This window comes from Dasypus novemcinctus, chromosome X, assembly GCF_030445035.2.
Source record: "Dasypus novemcinctus isolate mDasNov1 chromosome X, mDasNov1.1.hap2, whole genome shotgun sequence".
NCBI lineage: Eukaryota > Metazoa > Chordata > Mammalia > Cingulata > Dasypodidae > Dasypus > Dasypus novemcinctus.
In genome coordinates, this window is record NC_080704.1 from 187,372,148 (window position 1) to 187,398,443 (window position 26,296).

The 26,296-nt window shown below is 38.5% G+C and overlaps 1 protein-coding gene and 1 non-coding gene across 6 annotated transcripts in view; one reads left to right on the plus strand and one right to left on the minus strand.

The window, feature by feature from the left end:
* BRCC3 (BRCA1/BRCA2-containing complex subunit 3) overlaps nt 1-26,296 on the plus strand; it is a 138,075-nt gene that overhangs the window by 34,951 nt on the left and 76,828 nt on the right. For all 5 annotated transcript variants that reach the window (XM_004479147.4, XM_023584823.3, XM_058290983.2 and 2 more), the window contains 2 exons: nt 13,262-13,381; nt 17,111-17,198. In XM_004479147.4, coding sequence (XP_004479204.1) covers nt 13,262-13,381; nt 17,111-17,198 — 208 coding nt within the window. The remainder of the gene's footprint in view (nt 1-13,261; nt 13,382-17,110; nt 17,199-26,296) is intronic.
* Nucleotides 8,315-8,421, minus strand: LOC111760746 (U6 spliceosomal RNA). Its single transcript, XR_002794352.1, has one exon. It is a non-coding gene; the product is annotated as a U6 spliceosomal RNA (small nuclear RNA).

Sequence of the window (26,296 nt, forward strand, 5' to 3'; positions counted from 1 at the left end):
GTCCTGGGTGATACCTCGAAGTGGAATTGCTGGGTCATATGGTAACTCTATGTTTAACCTTTGAAGGAACTGCCAACTCTTTTCCAAAGTGGCTGTACCATTTTACATTCCTCCCAGCAGTGAACATGTGTTCCAATTTATCCATATCCATGCCAACATTTGTTTTGTCTGTCTGTTTTATCCTATCAATATGTATCTATCTAATCTGTCTATCTCTGTATGTGAAGAGGTATCCAATTATGGCTTTGTGTTACATTTCTTTGATCACTAATGATGTTGAGCATCTTTTCATGTACTTATTGGCCATTTGTATATCCTCTTTGGAGAAATGTCTATTCGAGTCCTTTTCCCATTTTTAAGTTGAATTAATTTTCTTCTTGTTGAATTGTAGAAGTTCTTTATATATTTTGGATTTTCTTTTACATATTCATATTGTATTTACTGAAACTGATGTACAGATATTGAGACAATAGCTTTCAAACAAGGTAACATTTGGGTTTACATGGTGGTTTCTATTTTAGACTACAATTTTCTAAATTTTTAGTTATCTTATGTTTAACATTATGATTTACATTTTAACATGTCAGCCCCTTTATATTTTTGGTGTAATTTAACATGTCTTATATCCATCCTTGTGCGATCTTGTGGAACACTTACTTCTATTGCCCACACGGTTACATTGGTTCCATCTATACAATACCTCTTCCCCCCTGCCCTTAGGGCCCACAGTGACAGTCAATCTTCATTGCTTGAAGGGCCATGTTCAGAGATACTTGCAACAGTGTTGAGGGCTTGACATGCTCAACTGCCCTAATGCACTGGGAGCCACCATTTCTCTTGAGAGATATTTTAGATATTAAATCCTTATTGGATATACAGTTTGCAAATATTTTCTCCCATTCTGTGGGTTGTCTATTCACTTTCTTGATAGTGTCCTTTAAAATGTTTTTAATTTTATCTACTTTTTTGGTTGCTTATGCTTTTTTTTCACTGCAAACATTTACAAACTTTTAAAAATTTATCTAAGTATATCACTCACACATAAACACACGTAAACAATAAATGTATAGTAATAGCTGTGAACTTACAAATCAAACATATATAACAGCATACAGGACTGTCATACCTCACCCTACCACCAATACCTTGCATTGTTAAACATTTTAGAATAATGATTAGAGTATCATCAAAATATTACTACTAACCAAAGTATTTTTCCCCAACCCACCTATTATTATTATTTTATATTGTTTATACATGAAAATACATAATAAGTATGTAGTAAAAGTTGCGAACTTACAAACCAAACATGCATAACATCATACAGGGGTCCCATACATCCTCCTTCCGCCAACATCTTGCATTGTCCTGAGACATTTGTTACAAATAATGAAAGAATATTGTCAAAATCTTACTACTAATTATAGTTCTTATCTTACATTTGGTGTATTTTTCCCCGAGCCCACCCTATTATTATTTTTAAACTTATAAAACAGTCATGCGCATGTGCAGAATTCCCAAACAACATTCTTCTATTAACATACCACACTGTGGTAGAACATTTGTTACAGGTAATGAGATAGTATCATCGTATTTCTTCCACATGCATAGTGTACATTTGGCACACATTTTCCATTCTTCATGGTATATCTTTATTATCATCATAGTATGTCTTTGGCATAGATGCAAGAATATTACATTATTACTGTTAACCACAGTCCATAGGTCACTCCAGTTGTATTTTTCCCATGCTTGCCCACATTCCCATCACCCTGCAATAGTGATATACGTTTGCTCTACCTTACAAAGGATACTCTTGCATCTCTACCATCAACCAAAATTCTCACCCACCTCTGGATTTACTATGGTATTTAGTTTTTAGATTATTCTCTAGCATTCTTTCAATTGGCATTTACGTAACTAGACTACCATTTTCAGCCACATTCCCATTTATAAACCAGCTGTTACTTTCTGTTACCATCAACTCTGTACATTTTCACACACTTTTACAGTAAAACTAATTGAAACTTCTACGTACATTAAACATCAGTATCCATCTCAGTCTTCCTTTTATCTCCTTTAACAATCTACCACCTACCACTAGGACTTGAAGATATTTTTCTAAATTTTCTTCTTGAGGCTTTATAGTTCTTGCATTTATATTTAGGTTTTTTATTCATTTTGAGTTAAATTTTGGATAAGGTATGAGATAGGGGTCCTCTTTCTTTCTTTTGCCTATAGATATCCAGTTCTCTCAGTACCATTTGTTGAATGAACTGTTCTACCTGAACTGGGTGGGTTTGACAGGCTAGTCAAAAATCACTTGACCATACATGTGAGGGTCTATGTCTGAATGATCAGTTAGTTTCCATTGGTCTGTGCATCTTTCTTTATGCCAGTACTATGCCGTTTTTTACCACTGTAGTGAGGTAATATGATTTAAAGTCCAGTGATGAGAGTCCTTCAATTTTGCTTATACTTTTTAAGATGTTTCTGGCTAGTCAGGACCCCTAAGTCTTCCAAATAAGTTTGATAATCATGTTTTCCATTTATTTAAAAATATTGTGGTTAAATTTTTATCAGAATAGCATTGAGTCTGTATATCAATTTGAGTAGGATTGACATCTTAATGATACTTAGTCTTCTAATCCATGATCATGGAATGTTCTTCCAATTATTTAGGCCTTTTTTTTTTTAGATTTATTTTTTATTTATTTCTCTACCCCCCCACCCCCAGTTTTCTGCTCTCTGTGACCATTCGCTGTTTGTTCTTCTGTGTCTGCTTGTACTCTTGTCAGCGGCACTGGGAATCTGTGTCTTTTTGTTGTGTCATCTTGATGCATCAGCTCTCTGTGTGTGCAGTGCCACTCCTAGGCAGGCTGCACTTTCTTTCATGCTGGGCGGCTCTCCTTATGGAGTGCACCCCTTGCGTGTGGGGCTCCCCTACATGGGAGACACCCCTGCATGGCAAGAAATTCCTTGTATGCATCAGCACTGCACATGGGCAAGCTCATCACATGGGTCAAGAGGCCCTGGGTTTGAACCCTGGACCTCCCATGTGGTAGCCAGACGCTCTATCTGTTGAGCCAAATCTGCTTCACTATTAGGCCTTTTAAAAAATTTCTTTTAATATTGAGTTGTAGTTTTCTGAATACAAGTGCTTTACATCATTGGTTAATTTTATTCCTGAATATTTGGGTATTATCTGTCATATTTTATTTTCACCACTCTTTTGACACTTTTATCTACTTTTCATGATATAATCTTCATTTCTAGACTCTCTTCCAGGCCTCAGTCTCCTGTCTTGTCTTTTCAGGCTCTAGCACACCCTTTAGTATTTCCTGAAAATCTGGTCTCTTGGTTAGAAATTCTCTCAGTTTCTGTTTATCTGCGAATATTCTAAACTTGCCCTCATTTTTTAAAAAGATTTATTTATTTATTTCTCTCCCCTTCTCTCCCGCCCCGCTCCCACAGTTGTATGTTCTCTGTGTCTGTTTGCTGCGTGTTCTTTTTCTGCTTCTGTTGTTGTCAGTGGCACGGGAATCTGTGTTTCTTTTTGTTGCATCATCTTAGTGTGCCAGCTCTTCGTGTGTGCGGCACCATTCCTGGGCAGGCTGCACTTTCTTTTGCGCTGGATGGCTCTCCTTAAGGGGTGCACTCCTTGCACATGGGGCCCCCCTGCGCAGGGACACCCCTGCATGGCAGGGCACTCCTTGCGCGCATCAACACTGCACATGGGCCAGCTCCACACGGGTCAAGGAGGCCCGGGGTTTGAACCGTGGACCTCCCATGTGGTAGACGGATGCCCTAACCACTGGGCCAAATCCGCTTCCCTGCCCTCATTTTTGAAAGACATTCTTGCCAGATATAAGATTCTTGGCTGGAAGTTTTTCTCTCATGATACCCTACTGCCTTCTTGCTTCCATGGTTTCTGGTGAGAAATCAGCACTTAATCTTATTGGTTACCCCTTATATCTTATGCATTGCTTTTCTCTTGCTGCTCTCAGAATTTTCTCTTTATCTTTTGCATTTGACATTCTGATTAGTATGTATCTTGGAGTTGGTCTATTTGGATTTATTTGGAGGAGAGTATTGTGCTTGTTGGACATGGATATCTATGTCCTTCAATAGGATTGGGAGATTTTCTACCATTATTTCTTCAATATTCCTTCTGCCCCTTTTCCCTTCTCTTCGCCTTCTGGGACACCCATGACACCCATGTTTGCACGTCTCTTGCTGTCATTTAGTTCCCTGAGACCTTGTTCAATTTTTTCTGTTCTTCATCTGTTCTTTTATATGTTCACTTTCAGAGGCCATTTCTTCAAGCTCAGCAATCCTTTCTTTTGCCTCCTCAGATCTTCTATTATATGATTCCAGTGTATTTTTAATTTCATTTATTGTGCCTTTCATTCCCATAAGATCTGCTCTTTTTCTATGTATGCTTTCAAATTCTTCTTTGTGCTTATCCAAAGTCTTCTTGATATCCTTACTCTCTTTAGTCATCTCCTTGAATTTATTAAGGAGATTTTTAAAAAGATTTATTTTATTTCTCTCCCCTTCCCCCCTGCCATTTTCTCCTCTCTGTGTCCACTCGCTGTGTGTTCTTCTGTATCCACTTGCATTTCAGGTGGCACAGGGAAACTGCATCTGTTTTTTGTTGCATCATCTTGCTGCATCAGCTCTCTGCGTGTGCGGTGCCACTTCTGGGTGGCCTGCCCTTATTTCACATGGGGCGACTTCTTTGTGGGGCACATACCTTGTGCATGGGGCACCCTTAAGTGGGGGTGCCCCTCTGTAGCATGGAACTCCTTGCGCACAGCAGCACTGTGCATGGGCCAGCTTACCACATGGGTCAGGAGGCCCTAGGAATCAAACCTTGGACCCACCATATGTTAGATGGATGCTCTCTCAGGTGAGCCATGTAGGCTTCCCTGAAGGAGATTTGTTTGAGCATCTATGATTGGTTTTCTCAACTCCTTTATGTCATCTGGAGGCTTATCTTGTTCCTTTAACTGGACCATAGCTTCCTGTTTCTTGATATGGATTATAATTTTTTGTTGGTGTGTTGGCATCTGGTTTACTAGAGTATTTTTCTGGGCGCAGTTTTTCTCTTTAGTTTAGGGCTTCCTGCCCTTTCTCCCTTGCTGGGAGTGCAGTAGGAGCCAAGCATGTAACTGGTGCTTTAAGTTGTGGAAGCTCAAGCTGCCCTTATTGCCTCAGGAACTGATGAAGCTTTTCCCAACTTTCTCCTTGGCAGGGATAGGGACAGAGTCAAATCTGTGTGGAATAATCCAAGGCATACAGTCCTAGACTGTAGTTGCCTAGAGAGACTGATGAAGCTTCATACCCCTTTCTCCCCATCCTGGGGCAGGGATGGAGCTGTAGGTGTAGGTAGCAGTCTATGCAGTGCAGGTCCAAGATGACTGCAGTTGCCCAGGTAGACTTCCAATTATTCAGCCTGTACTGATTGACTGCACCTGCAGTTACCTGGAGAGGCTGGTGCAGGGCCTGCAAGCTTCTTCCCTGCCAGAGGTGGGGCAGAAGCCTAGGCTAGGGCTGCAGGCTGATGTGGATGAAAGAAACCAGTTTCTATCATCACTGTGAATTTCAGTCCGCGCAGCTTCACCTCAGGCTGGGCAGAGTAAAAATGGCGGCCACTGGCCTCTTCCCCACTTGGAATGGTTCAAACTTTAGCTGTTCTTAGGGTGATATTTTAGCTCACTGAATTTACTAATCAGTAGCTGAAATTGGCAGCCAACCATCTCCTCCTCCCCTGTTTTTGGGAAATGGAGCTTCTAATTCCAGCCATAGAATAGCTCTTGGTATGGTTTGCACTGCCAAAGTAGGATAATCACCAGCCTCCGTGGTGTGGTCTGTAATTTCCCAGAGAGGCTGGCGCAGGTCCCCTCAGGTTTCTCCCTGCTGGAGGTGGGGTTGGGGCCTACGCTAGAGCTGCAGTCTGACCTGGATGGAAAGAAGCTGGTCCCTACCAGCACTGTGATTTTCAGTCCACCCAGCTTCCCCTCATGCCAGGGGTAGAGTTAAAATGGCAGCTACTGGCCGCTTTCTGACTTGAACAGGTTCAAACTTTAGCTGTTCTTAGGAATATGCTTTAGATCACCACTGAATTTACTAATCCATAGTTGAAGTTGGTACCCAACTATTTCTTTTTCTTTTAAATTTTTTAACCTTTTTTAAAAAAGATACATAGATCACAAAAAATGTTACATTAAAAAACATAAGAGGTTCCCATATTACTCCCCCACTCACCCCCCCCCCCCACTCCTCCCACATCAGTAACCTCTTTTATCATTGTGGCACCTTCATTGCATTTGGTGAATGTATTTTGGAGCACTCCTGCACCTCATGGATTATAGTTAACCTTGTAGTTTACAGTCTCCCTGTCTATCCAGTGGGTTATAGCAGGATATATAATATCCAGCATCTGTCCCTACAATATCATTTAGGACAACTCCACGTCCTGAAAATGCCCCCACATTACATCTCTTCTTCCCTGTCCTTACCCTCGGTAATTCCCATGGCCACTTGTCTCCACATCAATGGCACAATTTCTGACATTGCTAGAGGCACAATAGTTATGTAGTAGAATATCTGTAAGTCCACTTGTAGCAATTTGATATTATTTATGAATTCCAAAAAGTAGTAATAGATTATGTTTGTAAACTGATCTTTTCCTCTGGGCATATTAGATTACATTGGATTTATAGGTTTACTTGATTAAGCAAGTATGCAAAACTCTTGTGCCAGTAGGGTGTTGAGTCCCCATTCTTTGATGGGTGGGGACTCGCAGATAAAAGGCATGGCAAAGGACAGAGTTGAGAGTTCTTAATTTTGTAGTCTTCATGTTGGAGTTTGAAGCCTTAAGTTAGATCCCCAGGAAGTAAGCACACAGAGGAAAGAGAAGCAAGCCCCAGGAAGGGAGGAACCCTGGAAGCCTGAACCCTCGCAGACATCGGCAGCCGTCTTGCTTGAACACGTGAAAATAGACTTTGGTGAGGGAAGTAACTTATGCCTTATGGCCTAGTATCTGTAAGCTCCTATTCCAGATAAATACCCTTTATGAAAGCCAACCAATTTCTGGTATTTTGTATCAGCACCCTTTTGGCTGACTGATATACCACTCTAATATATATTTTATTCCTCCATCCTGAGCACCCTGGGATGGCGATGCCCACTCCACCTCTAAATTGACAAGGGTCTTAGATCCCACATGGCTGATGGATGCAATTCTCAGACTTGCAGTTGTAGGCACTCTCAGTTCCCTGGTGTGGTGGTTCACCATATTCACTTCCCTGTTAGCTGACCTGGGTAAGTCCAGCGAACCAGAGAGTTGGTGTTGCAACTTTCGCAATGAACTTGTAAAAAGATCATTGCCAACCATCACTTCCTCCCCCATTTTTGGGAATTGGAGCTTCCAATTCCAGCCACAGAATAGCTCCTGAGTTGGCTTGTGCTTCCACTGGAGGATGGACACCAGCCTCTGTCTCATGTAGTGCTCTACTTACGAATCTTTTCTGCAGATGGGCTGTCTCCTTCCATTCCTTCGAGGAATTTTCAGGACACTCTTCTGTTCTCTTGGAGCCCCCAAACAGGTGCTTCAGATAGCTCTGGGTGATTGCTAAGTGCCCTGAACCAGGAGCTGACTCTAGGAGCTCCTTACTCTGCTGCCATCTTGCTGTTTGTTTTCTACTGCAAACATTTTAATCATTAATATTAAGCATACGTTTTGGAAATTTTTTACTTCAACCTGCACCAAGTTAGTTAAATAAATGTTTATAATGTACAAAGGAAGTACTTTCTGTGCATCTTACACCTAGACCAGTATTTTGGTTTTCTTTCCTTAATATATCTTTATTTTTGAACTACACAAACACACTAAAAAAATACAGGGAAACAGACATGGCTCAACTGATAGAGAATCCGTCTACCATATGGAGTGTCCAGGGTTTGATCCCCAGGGCCTCCTGACCCATGTGGTAAGCTGGCTCGTGTGCAAGGTGTGCTGTGCCACGCATGGGCGCCCCCACATAGGAGTACCCCATGTGCAAGGTAGGCACCCTGCAAGGAGAGCCACCCCACATGAAAAAAAAGCACAGCCCACCCAGGAGTGGTGCCACACACACAGAGAGTTGACACAGCAAGATGATGCAACAAAAAAGAGATGCAGATTCCCAATGCCACCTGGTAATGCAAGTGGACACAGAAGAACACACAGTGAGTGGACACAGAGAGCAGACAACAGTGGGGGGGGGGGGGAGTGAAATAAATAAAAGATAAATGAAAAGGAAAAGAAAAAAATATGGAACACTTCATGAATTTGCGTGTCTTCCTTGCATAGCAGCCATGCTTATCTTCCCTGTATCATTCCAATTTTAGTATATGTGCTACCAAAGTGAGCATTGCTTATGCTTTTGATGTCCTTTCTTGCTGTTTTAAAGATTCTTTTTTGTCCTTTGTATTGAACAGTTTGATTATAATGTGTCTTGGAATTGATCTCTTTGGGTTTATCCTGCTTGGGGTTGGTTGAACATCCTGGGTTTGTATATTCATATCTTTCTTCAGATTTAGGGAGTTTTCTGTCATTTCTCTTTCTGGAACTCCTATGATGTGTATACTGATATGCTTGCTGGTTGCTACAAGTTCTTCAGGCTCTGTTCATTTTTCTTTTTCTTATATTTTCTTTCTGCTCAATGTGGACAATTTCAGTTGTTTTGTCTTTGAGTTCCCTGATTCTTTCTAGTTCTCCTACTCTTCAGTCTACCAGTCTGAAAACAAGGGGGAAAAAAGAAAGGAAAGAGAAAGAGGAGAAAAATGAAAAAAATAAAAAATAAAAAAGAGACGAAACACTCCCCCCACATACAAAAATAAACAAGAAAAAGAAAAACAAATAAAAATTAATGAAGTACACTGCCTCTCCAAGTCTCTTGTTATGTGCCGATGGGAAGCCAGAAGCTGCTGCTTTCCAGGCCACCTAAATCTGAATCCCTGCTCATCCCTCATGAGTCCGTCATACCCAGAAATATAGAACAGAGAAAGAAAAAAAAAACCCAACAAACAAGAAAAGAAAGGAAAAGAAAAACTGGTGCACTGGCTATTTATGTCTCCATAGATACTGGTGTGAGGCCAGAAGATGCTGCTCCTGAGAGAAACTGAGGCTAGCATTTGTGCTGGGCCCTCAGGGATCTACCAGACTAACAACAGAAGAAAGAGAAGAAGAAAACCAGTCAATGGAAAAGTGTACTGGGTCTTTAAGTCCTGGTAGAAATTGTATGAGGCCAGAAACTGCTGCTGTAGAAAGGGCTGAAACCAAGGCCAGAATCTATGTTGTGCTCCCAGGGATCTCCCAGACCAGGAAATGCCAGTACAGAGAAGGAAGAAAGACCATCACTGAAGGTTTACTAACTCTTTACATCAAGGTGGACACTTCTGGGAACCTAGAAGTGTTGCTGCTCAGAGGGCCAAAACCTTGGCCAGCTTCCACACTAGTCTCTGAGGGATCTTGACCTTCAATTATGTGACTATAGATATGTTTTTCTTTTTCTTTTTTTAAAGATTTATTTATTTAATCCCCCCCCCCCCCCCTGGTTATCTGTTCTCTGTGTCTATTTGCTGCGTCTTGTTTCTTTGTCCACTTCTGTTGTCGTCAGCGGCACGGCACGGGAAGTGTGGGTGACGCCATTCCTGGGCAGGCTGCACTTTCTTTTGCGCTGGGCGGCTCTCCTTATGGGTGCACTCCTTGCGCGTGGGGCTCCCCTATTCGGGGACATCCCTGCGTGGCAGGGCACTCCTTGCGCACATCAGCACTGCACATGGGCCAGCTCCACACGAGTCAAGGAGGCCTGGGGTTTGAACTGTAGACCCCCCATGTGGTAGACGGATGCCCTAACCACTGGGCCAAGTCCGTTTCCCTGTTTTTCTTTATAATTATTTTCCTTGTGGTTTATCAAGCTTCTTGGGTATTGTCTGCCATCAGTTTTGGAAGATTCTCTAATGTTATCTCTTCAAATATTGTTTCTATGCCAATCTTTTTTTTCTGCTGGGACTTCTATTACATGTGTGTTAAACTTTTTCATTGTGACCTATGCCTCTTTTGTGCATCTGTATTTTCCATTCTTTTTTCTTTCTGTGCTTCAGTTTGAATCTTTTCTATGTCTAGTTCTTTAACCTTGTCTCTTGCTATATTCAGTCTCCTGTATTTGTATCTATTGGGTTCCTAATTTCAGTTATTGTGTTTTTTAGATCCAGTATTTCCATTTGGTTCTTTTTATAAATTCCAAATTTTAGGGTGAAATTAACTTTTTCTCTATTTTCTCAAACATACTAATCATAGTTATTCTGAAGTCTTTATATACTGACTCTAATATCTGGATCACCTATGATTCTATTTTTATTTTTGCTTTTTTTTCTCTTGGATTTTCAGTCATAATCCTGTCTTGACATCCCTATTAAATTTTGATTGTCTATTGGGGACTATGTATAAAAAATTTTAGAGGTTTTGGACTATGGTATCTTCTTCCAAGTAAGGTTCCCCTTTTCCTTTGCTCAGAAGATAGAGACTGATCACCTTAATTCTGCCTGCAATCAAACTGGACCACAGTTTTATTTATCTCCAATTCACTCTGCTCCCAGGGCATACTCCTCCAGTACTTTCACTCTCAGCCTGATCTCCTTGGCATGACAAAGCTGCCAACTGTTCTCCTCTGTTTATCAGATACTTTTTTTTTTTTCACTTTTGCTTCTCACTTGGCCAGTGTCTTGAAGGACAGTCTGGGTATCTGTCAGATTTAGTTCTTTGCCTTTCTCTTCTCACCTGGATCTTGAACCCTTATGTTTTAAATTTTTGTTTCACCAGCCCATGAAAACCACTAGAGCTGTATTGATTTCCTTAACTCTTAGCAGCAGTCTTTTAATCTCTTGCCCTATGCCCATAATCAGCAAATGCTCCCAGGGAAAATGTAGCTGCAAACTTTCTGCTCTTCTCTCTATGATTTTCCTCTCTAGAATCCTGGCCCTGCTAGACCTCATTGCTTCAATAGCTTTCTGATGTCACTGAGCAGATATTTTTGTATTTTTTTCTGATTTTTCTTGTTCTTGGTAGGACTATTGATCAACCTTAAGCTACTCTTTATCCCCTGAATTGGAAGCCCCTCAACCTTGTCTTTTTTAACTTATATTTTAGTTTATAATTCTTAGTGTCCTAATATAAATGTAATAGTTTTTTTTTTCAAAGATTTCTTTCTTTCTTTCTCTCCCCTCCCCCACCCCGGTGGTTGTCTGTTCTCTGTGTCTATTTGCTGCGTCTTGTTTCTTTGTCCGCTTCTGTTGTCAGCAGCAAGGGAATCTGTCTCTTTTGCTGTGTCATCTTGTTGTGTCAGCTCTCCGTGTGGGTGGCGCCATTCCTGGGCAGGCTGTACTTTCTTTCGCGCTGGGTGGCTCTCTTTACAGGGTGCACTCCTTGCGTGTGGGGCTCCCCTGTGCGGGGACATCCCTGTGTGGCACGGCAGTCCTTGCGCACATCAGCACCGCGCATGGGCCAGCTGCACATGGATCAAGGAGGCCCGGGGTTTGAACTGCGGACCTCCCATGTGGTAGACGGACGCCCTAACCACTGGGCCAAGTCCGTTTCCCTGTAATAGTTTTTGATGACTGTTCAAGAAAAGATTATTTTTTTGAAGTACAGTAAGTGTACTTCAAACATTTATTGTGTATTCTGTGCTTGCCAGATACTGTCCTGATTCTTGGGGATAAAAATCATAAATACAATATATTCCCTGCCCTTGAGACACTTGCAGTCTAGCAGGGGATAAAATTTATAATATGATATAATATAATCTATAACAGATACGTGCACATGTGTTTATTATGAAATAAGTCATATGTAATGGAGAAGGATAAATTCTTTCTCATATGATCAGGGAATTTCAAGGATGTAAAAGAGCTCACTGGGTGTAAAAAGGTTGGAAAGACCTTTAAGGCAGAAGGGACAGTGTTCACTTGCACAGAGGCATGAAACAGGATCACACTGTGTCTGGGAAACTACAATCAGTTGAATAATGCCAGAGCATAAAGTCTTTTGTGAGGTCGTACAGAGCTATTCCTACTTGCTTTTCAGCAGGTTATCACAGTTTTTTTTATTTATTAGAAGAAATGTGAATATAAGTAAAATCATCAGCATTTGGTATTAGCATTTGATTTGTTTCTTTCCACACCATTCCTTGACTTTTTAGTCCACTTATAAAACTTCATTGATTTCCCCCACTGATTTCATATTAGCCTATCCTGCCTTTCTTCTAAGAAATGCATATCCTCTTATTTTAGTTCAGCTCATCTGAAAATGAGCTTATCTTTCTTCCTTTCTGATCCTTTCTAAACTTAGGTCTGCCTCCCATTTTCTACCTAGTTTCTAACCTAAGCTTGAAATTGTAGAATTCCCTGTCCTTCATCACCTGTAGCCCATAAGGTACCAAATCTTGTGGATTCTTCATTCTTAATGAACCTCAACTCTGTTTCTTTCCACCATCTCTTGCATGTACTTAGTCCAATACTTTATCATTACTTCATGTCTAGGCTATGTGAAATAACCTCTTTCTCTCTAGATAATTCTGTAAATCATGGCTTGGCATTTAAGGCCCTGTACATTCTCACCCCAACTGTCTTTCTTACCTTGAACTCTGTATTCTAAACCAGTTGGTCAACTTGTCTTCCAAACACCTCACACTATTTTACCTCCATAGCTCATGCCATCCACCCATTTGGCAAATGCAAAACTTTTACATATATATAGTTAATCTCATCTGCTTTTCTCATTTTAGTTTTATTCTAATCTAAGTGACTACTTTTCTCTGAGCTCCTATAGCATTTATTTACTACATTGTTTTTGTGTATCTTCATGTATGCTACTTGCTGCTCAACTAGATTGTTAGTACTTGGAAGTCAGGAACTTTGACTTGTATTCCTTTGTGTGATAGTGTCTTGCACATAGTTGTAAAGCAAAGAACTATTAATTGATCATTCAATAAAATCATTAACCTAAACATTAACCTTTATATTTTTGTTTCTGAAATGTTTATGTTGAGGTTGGATGTCTTTTACTTCAAACATTTGATTATTTATCAGAAAAATACAATTTTCTAAAATGCAGTCTTTAAACAGATAATATAATAAAATGCAATTTTGTAATTGAAGGGAGATATATTATTGGAGAGAGATAAAGTAACCATTTCTGTGGATTTTTCTTTAGGTTGATACTGTGAAAATTGTTCACATTCATTCTGTCATCATCCTGCGACGTTCTGATAAGAGGAAGGACCGAGTGGAAATTTCCCCAGAGCAGCTGTCTGCAGCTTCAACGGAGGCGGAGATATCCTTATTGGCCAATAAGAAGCTTTTACACGCTCTGGGGAATCTGGGCCACACTGTCCTGCTTGTTGCCATCATCTTGCTTTAGATGGTTTTATGAATTTTCTTTCTGGTGACTGTTCCCCAGTTTTCATCTTTACGCTTTAGATCCAATTTCTTAATCAGAGTTTCTCACTTTCTCTCCTTTTGAGTGACGTTTTTTGGAATAATCAGAAATTTGGTCCTAAATGTTGAAAGATCCCAAGGTTAAATCCTATGACAGCGAAATCTATGGGGAGTCCCCTCCACTTTCCTCCCTATTCCTCACTCCCCCCACCTCTATTTCCCACTGCCCTCCACAATTTTCTCAATAACGTTTAATTTCTAGGCCTTTCATTATTCACAATATCCTTTAGAGAGATTCTTTACTGGAACTCCCTCTGAACTGAATGCAATATTCCATTTATATACATACCAAAAAACCATCAAATGGGATATTTGCTTCCTGTGATCTGGACTATAATTCAACTAAAGCAAGTTAAATTTATATCAACTGTTTTGGTAATTTATAATTCTTTTGGATCAACTTAATCTTGTAGCCAATTAAAAAGTAATTTTTAAGAACAGCTAGTACATACACAATATAAAATTCAAAAGATATAAAAATGTATACAAAGAAAAATGATTTTTCTCCAACTTCTGTCTCCCAATTCTGCCACTGTCCCTTCCCCAGAGAGATAATGATTGTTTTTTCTATATCCTGTCAGATAAATTGTGTGCATCCAAAGAATATATAAATATTTTCTTTTTTAAAAAGTGTTTAACACATGCTAGCTTATGATATACATCTTCTTTTCACCAGAGTTTCTTGAAAATTTTCCCTATGAGTATATAGGGCTGCCTTACTCTGATGACTGCAAACATGCATTGTATGAATTTGCCGTCATTTATTTTGCTTGTCTGTATGTACATATTTAGGTTGTTCATAATCTTTTACAGATAGCACTGTAGTGAATGACCTTGTACATACAACATATTAGAAATGTATGAGTATATCTGTAGAATCAATTCCTAGATGTGGAAGTTCTGGGGCAAAGGTTATATGTTCCTGTAGCTAAGATGTTTTACCAGTGTACACTCTAGCAATACGCAAGAGAACCTGTTTCCTTATACCCTCACACACATTGTGCCTATCATTGTTTTTGATTATTGCTAATCTTTGGCAAAAAATTATGTCTTATATCTTGTAATTTTAATTTGCATTTTTCTTTTATGTATAAACGATCAGATTTTCATTTTTAAGGGTGATTTGTATTTTTTTGGGGAATTATCTTATTTCCTTTGCCCATTTTTCTGCTCATTTACAATCTTTTTCTCAATAATTTATAGGTACTCTATATTAAGAAAGCCCTTTGTAATAATAATAGGAATTATTTGTGATAAGAAAAAATTGTTTATGGCATGTTTTTTCCTAATCAAGTTAAAAATTTTTTTTATATAATAGTATTTATCAATCCCTTCTTAAAGTATGTGCTTTTTGCATCTTTTAAAAAAACTCTTTATTTTGACATGCTTATAGATTCATAGGAAGTTGCAAAAATAGTAGAGTGGTCCCCTCTATCCTTTACTCGTTTCCTTCCAAAGTAACATCTTACATAACTAGAGTACAATGTGAAAACCAGGAAATTGGCATTGATACAATGTATGTAGTTGTATCCTATTTTATCACATGCATATATTTCTATAACCACCAGAGAAGTCAGCACAGAGAACTACCCCATTACTACAAAAATCTCCCACTTATGGCTCCTTTACAGCCACAAACCTCCATTCACCCCTCCCCTTCTCCCCCAATCCCTCCTGCTATTCCAAGCTCTTACAACTACTAATCTGTTCTCCATCTCCTTGTTATAGGTAAATTACATTTTCCTGCTTCTTTGCATGCCTGGTAATGTTAGACTGGATGCCAGACATTGTGATTTCATCTTGGGTGCTGGATAATTTTGTATCCCTAAGCATATCCTTAAGCTTTTTTCTGAGATGCTGTTAAGTTGCTTGGAAACAATTGGATCCTTTGGAGACATTGGTGGCACCAAAGCAGCTTTGAGTGTAGGATTAATTTTCCCGCACTACTGAGGCAAGACCCTTATTAAGGCTCTTATCTTTTGCCCCCTGAATTGTGAGGTTTTCCATTCTGGTTGGGGACAGCTGCTAGTCCCTGTCCTAGCACTGGGCATAGTGGTGGTACTTTTCCAGCCCTCAGGGAGTTTCCTCACATGTGTGTACTGATCAGTACTCAGTTGAATAATCGAGAGGCCCTCTGAAGGGTTCCAGGGTTCTCTCTCTCTCTGAAGCTCTCTTCTCTCCAGTACTTTGCCCTGAAACCTCCAGCCACCTAGACTCTCAGTTCCTTCCCCTCAACTCAGGGAATATGCTGGGCTTTGTTCCAGTTCCCCTCCTGGCTCTATGACCTAGAATCTCTTTCAGGGCAATGATCTGGGTAAGGAAATAAGATAATTCACACACAAAAATACAAATCATCCTGGGCAGTTGAGGTTCACCTTGTTTGTTTCCCATCTATTGTCCTTCCTTGTATCATGTCCACTGTCCTGAATATTGTTTCATGTATATTGTCCAGATTTTGTTTGTTTGTTTGTTTGTTTCAGGTAGAAGGGTAAAGCCAGTTCCTGTTTCTCCATTTGACCAGAAATAGAAAGTCATTCATGGGTATTTAAGAAAACAAACAAACTTTGCCAAAATAAAATTCCCAGAACTTAATTATATACAAGATATTTATTATTGTAATTATATATTATAACTTCAAACTGAAACTACTTCATTCCCCAAATGGGGAAATGGCTGGTTATACTTACACTGTTGCATGCTATTGCACTTTAACATTACAATTATTATTTATTAATGAAGCATTTTCCAAATGCCAGGCACTTTGCTAAACACCTTGAGGGGATTACGTCATTTAATTCTATCTATTATATGAAGTAGAATTTCCCCCAGTTTGTAGGCAAGGAAATGGGATTAAAGACATTAACTTCCCCTGACATTTGAATATAAAATTTTATAAAAAACTATTGTTTCTCAGACTTAGTTGTATAGAAAGGATCATTGTGTTTTATAAGTAATCTGCAGGAAGACAAGTAGCATTTTACAGAGGCAATGGCAGTACATTGTGATATCAACAGGAGTCTTGGTGAGCAGTATCTCTGAGAAATATACTCAAGTTAGAGCTTAAGATAGAATTATTGAAAACTTCTACAACAGAGGAGGAAAATATGCTTTTGGAAGTATTTCTAGACAGATGAGATGAAAATGGGTGTCTTTGTTCATTTGGTGTCTGAAAATCATTGTAGTTGCATTGTTGACATTGGTAGCTTACTAGAGAAAAATCAAATGAATTAAGAAATCTTGTATTTCTCTTTTTAAAAACTGGAATAGGATGGAGCATGGGAGAGGATAGAGGATTACCCAAACATTAATCTAAATTTGATTAACAGGATGTAAATAGTTATACACAGTAATGGAAACCATATGGATTCTATTTTAAAAAACAATAACAACAGCAAACTTTGACTTTAAATGGTCAGTTGGGGAAATTCTGAGCATCTACTTTATTTCATTCTTTTGTTGACATTAAATTATAATAGGTTTATTTTAAACCTTAATTTGCTTCCTGAGCCCTTATTAGTATCATACATTTTGTTCTCACATTTTGAAAATACCTTGACAGACACACAGGTTGGCTGAACTAACAGGTCGTCCCATGAGAGTTGTGGGCTGGTATCATTCCCATCCTCATATAACTGTTTGGCCTTCACATGTCGGTAAGTATTTTGGTGTTGCAGTGATTATTGTTCTTAGAAATTAATACCATTTTTGTTTCTCCATTACATAGGTTGTGATTTTTAAAACCAAAAATTGACTATCCTGAAACAGGTTTCCTCTTTTGATCTAATTTGGCCATGTTTTAAAGTAATGATTTATGTCATACTGGTTATTTTTTTTATTAGCAAAATTTTTTTATTGTCTCATTCTTTTTAAAGATACATAGATCACACAAAATGTGACTGCATAACAGAGTGAATGCTGTGGTGGAAGATGGATTGTGGTTAACAGGACACATATGAGAATGTTCTCTCATGAACTATAACAAATATATCATACTAATATAGGGTGTTAATAATCGGGTGGGTTGAGAGAAAAAATATACCAAATTTAAGAAATGACTTATAGTTAGTAGTAATACTTTTTTTTCCTCTCCCCTTCTTCCCCCCTATCCCTCACCCCTGTTGTCTGTTCTCTGTGTCCATTTGCTGCGTGTTCTTCTTTTGTCTGCTTCTGTTGTTGTCAGCGGCATGGGAATCTTGTGTCTCTTTTTTAGTTGTTGTGTCATCTTGCTGCATCAGCTCTCCGAGTGTGCGGCGCCATTCCGGGGCAGGCTGCACTTTCTTTCATGCTAGGTGGCTCTCCTTACGGGGTGCACTCCTTGCGCATGGGGCTCCCCTACGCGGAGGCACTCCTGTGTGGCAGGGCACTCCTTGCGCGCATCAGCACTGCGCATGGGCCAGCTCCACACGGGTCAAGGAGGCCTGGGGTATGAAGCGGGGACCCCCCATGTGGTAGACGGACGCCCTGTCCACTGGGCCAAGTCCGCTTCCCAGTAGTAATACTTTGCTCTTTCATAATTTGTAAAAAATGTTTCACAACAAAGCAAGGTATTGGTGGTGGAGTGATATATGGGAGCCCTTGTATGATGTTATGCATGTTTGTTTTCTAAGTTCACAACTTTTACTATTCACTTATTGTTTATGTATGTTCATTTATGAATGGTCTACTTCAATAAATTTTTAATGAAAAAAAGAAAAAAATATATAAGAGGTTCCCATATACCCCACTCCTCATCATCTCCCCTCCCCCCATTCTTCCCACATCAACAACTTATTTCATTAGTGTGGTACACTCATTGCATCTGGTGAATACATTTTGGAGCACTGCTGCACTGCATGGATTATAGTTTACATTGTAGTTTACACTCTCCCCTAGTCAATTCAGTGGGTTATGGCAGGATATATAATGTCCAGCATCTGACACTGCAATATCATTTAGGACAACCCCAAGTCCTGAAAATACCCCCACATCTCATCTCTTCTTCCCTCTCCCTGCCCTCAGCAGCTACTGTGGCCACTTTCTCAGATCAATGCTACAGTTTCTTCCATTACTAGTCACAATAGTACTATAGCAGAATAAGAGTAAGTCCGCTCTAATCCATATTTTATTCCTCAATCCTGTGGACCCTGGGATGACAATGTCCACTCTACCTCTAAATTGAGAGGTACTGGTTATTTTTAATGGAAGTAAAATTCCAGCACTCCATTTTGGCTGTATATATAATAGGAAATCAAGACTAAGTAAAGCCTGGTAATTGGCTGATAAAATTAAATGGTAACTTACAATTGCTGATTGCCAAATACCACTTTTTAGTAAACTTCCATTCTAAAGACTCAAGTGTGTTAAAGGTGAAATTTTACAAAACTGGTTGTTAAAATCTCTGTTTTACACATAATATAGCCTAGCTTTTGGGTCTCTCAACCTACCTTCTCACTCCTCTATTTAGGATAATGTAAATAAATTGTTTTCTCTCTATCTTTATCCCCTTTCCAGAATCATCTTGAAAGAAGTAGAATAACTTTACTTGGGGAGAGTGGATGAACATTCTTGAGCACATAATCATATGCCAGGCACTAGGCTATTTGTTCCCAAATGTTTTCTTATCCACTCCCCACAGTAATTTATCAATTAGCGATCTTTCCCATTTTACAGAGAAGTACACAGAGGCTCAGAGAGGTTAACTGAAGTGGTAAAGCTGGATATGAACCCAAGTCCAACTCCTAAGTCAGTACTATTTCTATTTTGATGTGCTGTTTCTAGTCATGGAGGTTTGAGTTGATAGCAAACTGTGTATTCATTTACATTGTGGTATGAATGCCAGAAAATAGCAGTGCAGTCTTAAACTTTTTAAACAGATGATTATCCCTAAATCTAGAGTAGTAGTGGGGAAAGTGTTTCTCAGAGTTCTCTTGGAGAGTTTTTGCAAAATATGTATGCCTGAAATTAATCTATGGTGATAGAAATCAAAATACTGGTTGCCTCTGAGGGGAAGGGACATGCAGTTTCTTTCTAGGGCAGTGATCCTTCACTGGGGATGATTCTGTCCATCACGTGACATTTGGCAGTGTCTGGAGATAGTTTGGATTGTCGTGATTGGGAGTGGGGGGGCTCTTCCTAGAATCAGGTGAGTGGAGGCCAAGGATGCTGCTAAACATCCTACAAAGCACAGGACAGGCCCCACCACAAAGAATTATCCTTCCTCAAATGTCAGTTCTGGCAAGGTTGAGGAACCTTGGACTAGGGTAATGGAGATGTATATCTCGATTGGGATTTTGGTTATACAGTATAGATATTTGTCAAGATTCATCAAACTACATTTTCTGTATGTAATTATGCTTGTGTATATGTGTGTAAATATGCACACATATATGTTCACACACACACACACACACACACACACACATTCATACATACTTTCCCACACCCCACCCCTAGATTGTGAAATCACTGATGGCAGAGTAAAGGAGGAGATAGACCTGCACTGTGTTTTCCGGACAGTAATTTACCTGATCTGCTGTAATGTAATAGTGGCATGCCTAAGGTATCCTTTATTAACAAACATTGTATTATCAAATCAGTTCTTTCAGTGGAAAAATTTGCAATTAGAACTTGTAATAACATTAATAAAGGTGTCTTAAACTTCAGTTTTGATGTAATTTCAGATGTAAAGTTGATAAAACAGTTAAAAGAATTCCTGAATACCTTCCTCCCAGATTTGCCAAATGTAAACATTTTGACACATTTACTGTTTTGTTCACTCTCTACACATATGTGTGTATTTATTTGTGTGTGTGTTTAAATGTATAACTTTTTCCCTAAAGTATTTGACAATAAGTTGCCGACATGATTCCACTTTACCCCTAAATACTCTTCAGTCTGTATTAACTAAACACAAGGTATTCTCTTATATAACCATGGTACATTTATTAAAATCAAGAAATTAACATTGATAAAATACTATTTAAAAATTACATACCTTATTCATATCCCTTTAGCTCACCAATGTCCAATAAAGGTTGTTTTTATACCCATAAATGTGTTCTTATAAAACTTTAATATTACTGAATAAGTTTAATGTTTGATTGCTTCTAACTTTAACTCAAAAGCAACAGCTGTTGTCTTCCTGTCACCATCAACACTAAAATCAGATTGGCCTTAAGTTTCTCCCATGTTAGCACCATAAGCCAGAAAGAAATGAGGTAAGTACCAACCACTAATGAAAGTAAATTTGGTATATATATTCCTGAATGATTATTGTCACTATTATAATAAATTAGGATGGAAAAGATACAAAATTTTGTGGTAAAACAAAAACAAAAACAAGAAATTCCCTAAGAATGGAGGAAAAAAGCTTTATCAATCTCTGAAGTGGAGCACCCAAAAATTGTTCAGAATTCAGAGAATAATTGAATTCTCCTCTCAAGGTGAGACTATCCAAGCTAGTAAACAAGAACCTAGAGAGAACTTTGCAATGCAGCAGGAACAATAGTAGGACAAATAAAATCTTTACAGATGGCAGTTTGGAAAAAATGGATATGACAAAAATGTTAAATGAAAAATAAAATTGTTATGAAATGATTAAGGTACCAAATGAAAATAGTTCAATAAAAAAGCCGATTTGGAGAGTAGAGCATGGAAATCCTATGGGAAAATACTAATACCTAGTTGAGTAAGCAAAAGGAACAAAGAAAGAATATATAATAAAGGTTGTGATAAAAGACGCTACAAAGAGAGTTAATTTTAAAAATTCCAAATATAAAGTCTACATAGTTCTTGTAGCATGAGGGTTGGGAACACCAGCTTTGGATTCAGTTAGAGACAGATCTGTGTTAGAATCTTGTTTCAGTCACTTACGGGTTGAGTGGCCTTGAGGAAATCTTTTAACAGACCAATCATGCATAAAATACAGGATTCCTGTACACCAACTCACCACCAACTTTTTGCACTGGTGTGGAACATTTGTTAAAACTGATGACAGCTTCTGTTTGTAATTGTATGAACTTTTCTTTAACAGTTGTTACCTTTGTTACAGTTGATGAAAAATGATTAAAATACTAGTATTGACTACCTTCCATGGTTTACATTAGCAGTATTTTTTCCATATACCACCCTATTAACACCTTGTGTTAATGTCATTCGTTATAATTCATGATAGAACATTCTTGTATTATTAACTATACTCCATCGTCTACAAGAGGATTCATTGTGTTATGCAGTCCTGTTTTATCTTTTAATTTTTATTCTAGTAACATATACAACCTAAAGTTTCCCCTTTTAATGACATTCACATATATAATTCAGTGCTGTTTGTTATACTCACAATAATGTTCTACCATCATCATGTATTTCCAAACTTTTACAATCAACCTAAAGAGAAACTCTCTACAAATTAAGCATTGACTCCCCATTCTCTAACCCTAATCTATCCCCTGGTAATGTATACTCTAGATTCTCACTTGATGAGTTTGCTTATTATAATTAGTTTCTATCATTGAGATCATACAATATTTGTCCTTTTGTGTTTGACTTATTTCACTCAACATAATATTCTCAAGGTTCATCCATGTTGTTGCATGCATCAGAACTTCATTTCTTTATAAAGCTGAATAATATTTCATCATATGTATATATCACATTTTAGGCATCCATTCATTGGTTGACACTTGGGTTCCTTCCATCTTTTGGCAATTGTGAATAATGCCACTATGAACATCAGTGTACAAATAATCTGTTCAAGTTCCTGCTTTCAATTTTTTAAAAATTTATTTTTATTTATTTATCCCCACTTACCACTTTTGTTTTGCTGTCTGCTCTGTGTCCGTTCACTGCGCATTCATCTGTGTCTGCTTGTCTCCCTTTTTTGCATCATTTGCGCCAGGTCTCCGGGGGTACGGGCTGTCAGTTTTCCGTGGGCGCAGGCTGTCAGCTCTCCGTGGGCGCGGGCGAGCCTGCCTTCACAAGGAGGCCCTGGGATGTAAACCCAGGGCTCCCATATCATAGATGGGAGCCCAATCGATTGAGCCACAGCTGCTTCCCTACTTTCAAGTTTTCTGGGTATACACCTTATAATGGGATGCTGGGTCATATAGTAATTCCATACTTAGCTTCCTGAGGAACCGCCAAAATATCTTCCACAGCGGCTGCACCGTTTGACATTCCCACCAGCATGAATTAGTGTTTCTATTTCTCCATAACTTCTCTAACACTTATAGTTGTTTTTTTTTTAATAGTAGCCATTCTAGTGGGTGTGAAATGATATCTCGTTGTAGTTTTGATTTGCATTTGTCTAATTGCTTGGGACATCTTTTCATGTACGTTTTAGCCATTTGTATATCCTATTGGGAGAAGTGTCTTTTACCCATATTTTACTTGGGTTGTCTTTTTATTGTTGGTGGCAAGATTTCTTTATATATTCTGGATATTAAACCCTTGTAGGATATGTGGTTTCCAAAAATTTTCTCCCATTGAGTAAATTTGTATTTTCACTATGATGACGAAGTCTTCTGATGCAAAAAAGTTTTTAAATTTGAAGGGGTTCCATTTATCTATTTTTTTCTTTCATTGCTTGTGATCTGGGTGTAAAGTCTAAGAAACCATTGCCCAACACAGGATCCTGAAGATGCTTCCCTATATTTTCTCCTAAGAGTTTTATAGTTCTGGGTTTTATATTTAGGACTTCGATCTATTTTTAGTTAATTTTTATATGTGGTATGAGATAGGGGTCCTTATTCATTCTTTTGCATGTGGATATCCAAATCTCCCAGAATGAATGTTGAGGAAATTCACTTTTACTCCTATTTTTAAAGTGTTTTTATCAAGAAAGGATGCTGGAGTTTGTAAAATACCTTTTCTGCATCAGTGGAGACGATCATGTAGTTTTTTTCCCCTTCATTTTGTTGATATGGTATAATATGTTAATTGATTTTCTTATGTTGAACTACCATTGGATATTTGGGATAAAACCCACTGGATCATGGTGTACAATTCTTTTAATATGCTGTTGGATTCATTCGCAAATATTTTGTTGAGGATTTTTACTTCTATATTCATAAAAGAATATGGTCTGTAATTTTCTTTTCTTGTAGTTTCTTTATCTGACTTTGGTGTTAGGGTGATGTTGGCCTCATTGAATGAATTACATAGTATTCCTTCCTCTTCAAGTTTTTGGAAGAGTTTGAGCAGGATTGATATGAATTCTTGTAATGATTGTTAAAATTCACCTGTGAAACCATCTGGTCCTTGGCTTTTTTTTTGTTTGGGAGGTTTTTGACGATTGATTCAATCTTTTATAATTTATCTGTTGAGATCTTCTGTTTTCTCTAGAGTTAGTGTAAGTTGTTTGTGTTTCTAGGAATTTGTCCATTTTATCGAGGTTGCCTAACTTGTTAGCAAACAGTTTATAGTATCCTCTTATGATCCTTTTCATTTCTGTGGGGTTAGTAGCAGTGCCCGCCCCCCCTTTTCTGATTTCATTTATTTGTGCCTTCTCTTTTTTTTCTTTGTTATTCTGGCTAAGGGTTTGTAAATTTTATTGATCTTTTCAGAGAACCAACTTTTGGTTTTGTTCATGCTCTCTATTGTGCAATAATGGTTATTTCTTTCCTTTTACCTGCTTTGGGATTAGTTTGCTGTTCATTTTATAATTCCTCCAGGTGTGTGGTTAGGTGATTTTAGCTCTTGCTTCTTTTCTCACATTTGTATTTAGGGCTATAAATTTCCCTCTCAGCACTTCAATTGCTGCAATCCATAAATTTTGATATTTTCTTTTCTCATTTTCATTAGTCTCTAGGTATTTACTGATCTCTCTTGCATTTTCTTCTTTACCTACTGCTTGTTTAATTGTGCCATTTAACTTCCATATATTTGTAGATTTTCCAGTTCTCCACACATTACTGATTTCCAGCTTCATCCCATTATGGTAAAAAAAAAAAGGCGTTGTATGATTTCAGTATTTTAAAATTTATTGAGACCTGTTTTGTGACCCAATATGTGTTCTACCCTGGAGAACAATTTATGTGCATTTGAGGAAAACGTATATCCTGCTCTTTTGGGATGCAGTGTTCTGTATATGTCTGTTAGATCTAGTTTATTTATCGTATTGTTCAAGTTCTCTGTTTCCTTATTGAGTTTCTTTCTAGATGTGCTATGTGTTGATGAATGTGGTATATTGATATCTCTAACTGTTACTGCCCGAGGTGTCTATTTATCCCTTCAGTTTTGCCAGTGTTTGCCTCATGTATTTTTGGGTAATATGGTTAGGCGCATAAATATTTTTAAAGCAATTTTATTAAATGTATTCACTACCATACAATCCATATAAAGTGTGGATTCAGTGGCTTTTGGTATAATCACACAGTAGTGCATATATCACCACAATCAATGTTAAAGAATTTTTGTTACTCCAAAAACAAGAACAACCTACCCCTTAACGGTTACCTCTCCATCCCTCTATTCTTCCCCTGCGGTACATAACTGCTAATCTAACTCAATCTCTATGAATTTATTTATAGTTACATTTTACATAAATAGAGTCAAACAATATGTAGTACTTTGTGCCTGGTTTCTTTCAATTAGCATAATGCTTTTTAAACAAGTTTTTTTTACAATTAATGGAAAAATAATGGTATATTATTATTCACTACTGTCCATAGTTTGCCAAATACCTTTGTATTATTACCAACTTTTAATACATGGCTCTGAACTTTCCCTTTCAACCACAAATCATACCAACATGTCAGCACTGTCAATTAACATTCACTATGATGTTCTGTTATCAACTATCCATTTCCAAATATTTATAATCATCCTTATTACAAATTCTGCACAGATCCCCATTCTCTTGCTCATTCTATCTTCTGATAACCTATATTCTACCTATTAACCTTTTTTTTTTATCTTTTTTTTTTTTTTTTTGACTTTGTAATAATATTACATTAAAAATATATATGTGAGGTCCCATTCAACCCCACCCCCCCACCCCCCCTCTCCCCCCCCAACAACACTCGTTCCCATCATCATGACACATCCATTGGATTTGGTAAGTACATCTTTGGGCACCTCTGCACCTCATAGACAATGGTCCACATCATGGCCCATACTCTCCTCCATTCCATCCAGTGGGCCCTGTGAGGATCCACGATGTCCGGTGATCACCCCCGAGGCGCCATCCAGGGCAGCTCCACGTCCCAAATACGCCCCCACCTCTCATCTCTTCCTGCCCTTCCCCATACCCATCGTCCACCATGTCCGCTTTTCCCAATCCAATGCCACCTCTTCTATGTGGACATTGGATTGGTTGTGTCCATTGCACCTCTATGTCAAGAGGAGGCTCAGATTCCACATGGATGCTGGCTGCCATCCTCCCATTTTCAGTTGTAATCACTCTAGGCTCCATGGTGTGGTGATTGTCCTTCTTCAACTCCATCTTAGCTGAGTGTGGTAAGTCCAATAAATCAGATTGTAGGTGCTGGAGTCTGTTGAGGCTCAGGACCTGGCTATCACATTATCAGTCCAGAGATTCAAATCCCCTAACTATATCTTAAACCCCAACGTTAACTGCACCTCCAGCAGATTAGTATGAAAGTCTTATGAAGGGAGATCCCATCTGAGTCCAGATTCATCACACATAAACACCATTTCCAGAGAGGGGCCATCTGCCCTGGTAGTAAACCCCATCGGCCATGACCATAACTCTCATGGGTCTCTTTAGCCTTCATAGGAACCAGTATCTGGGGGTTGTATCTGCTTTATCTGT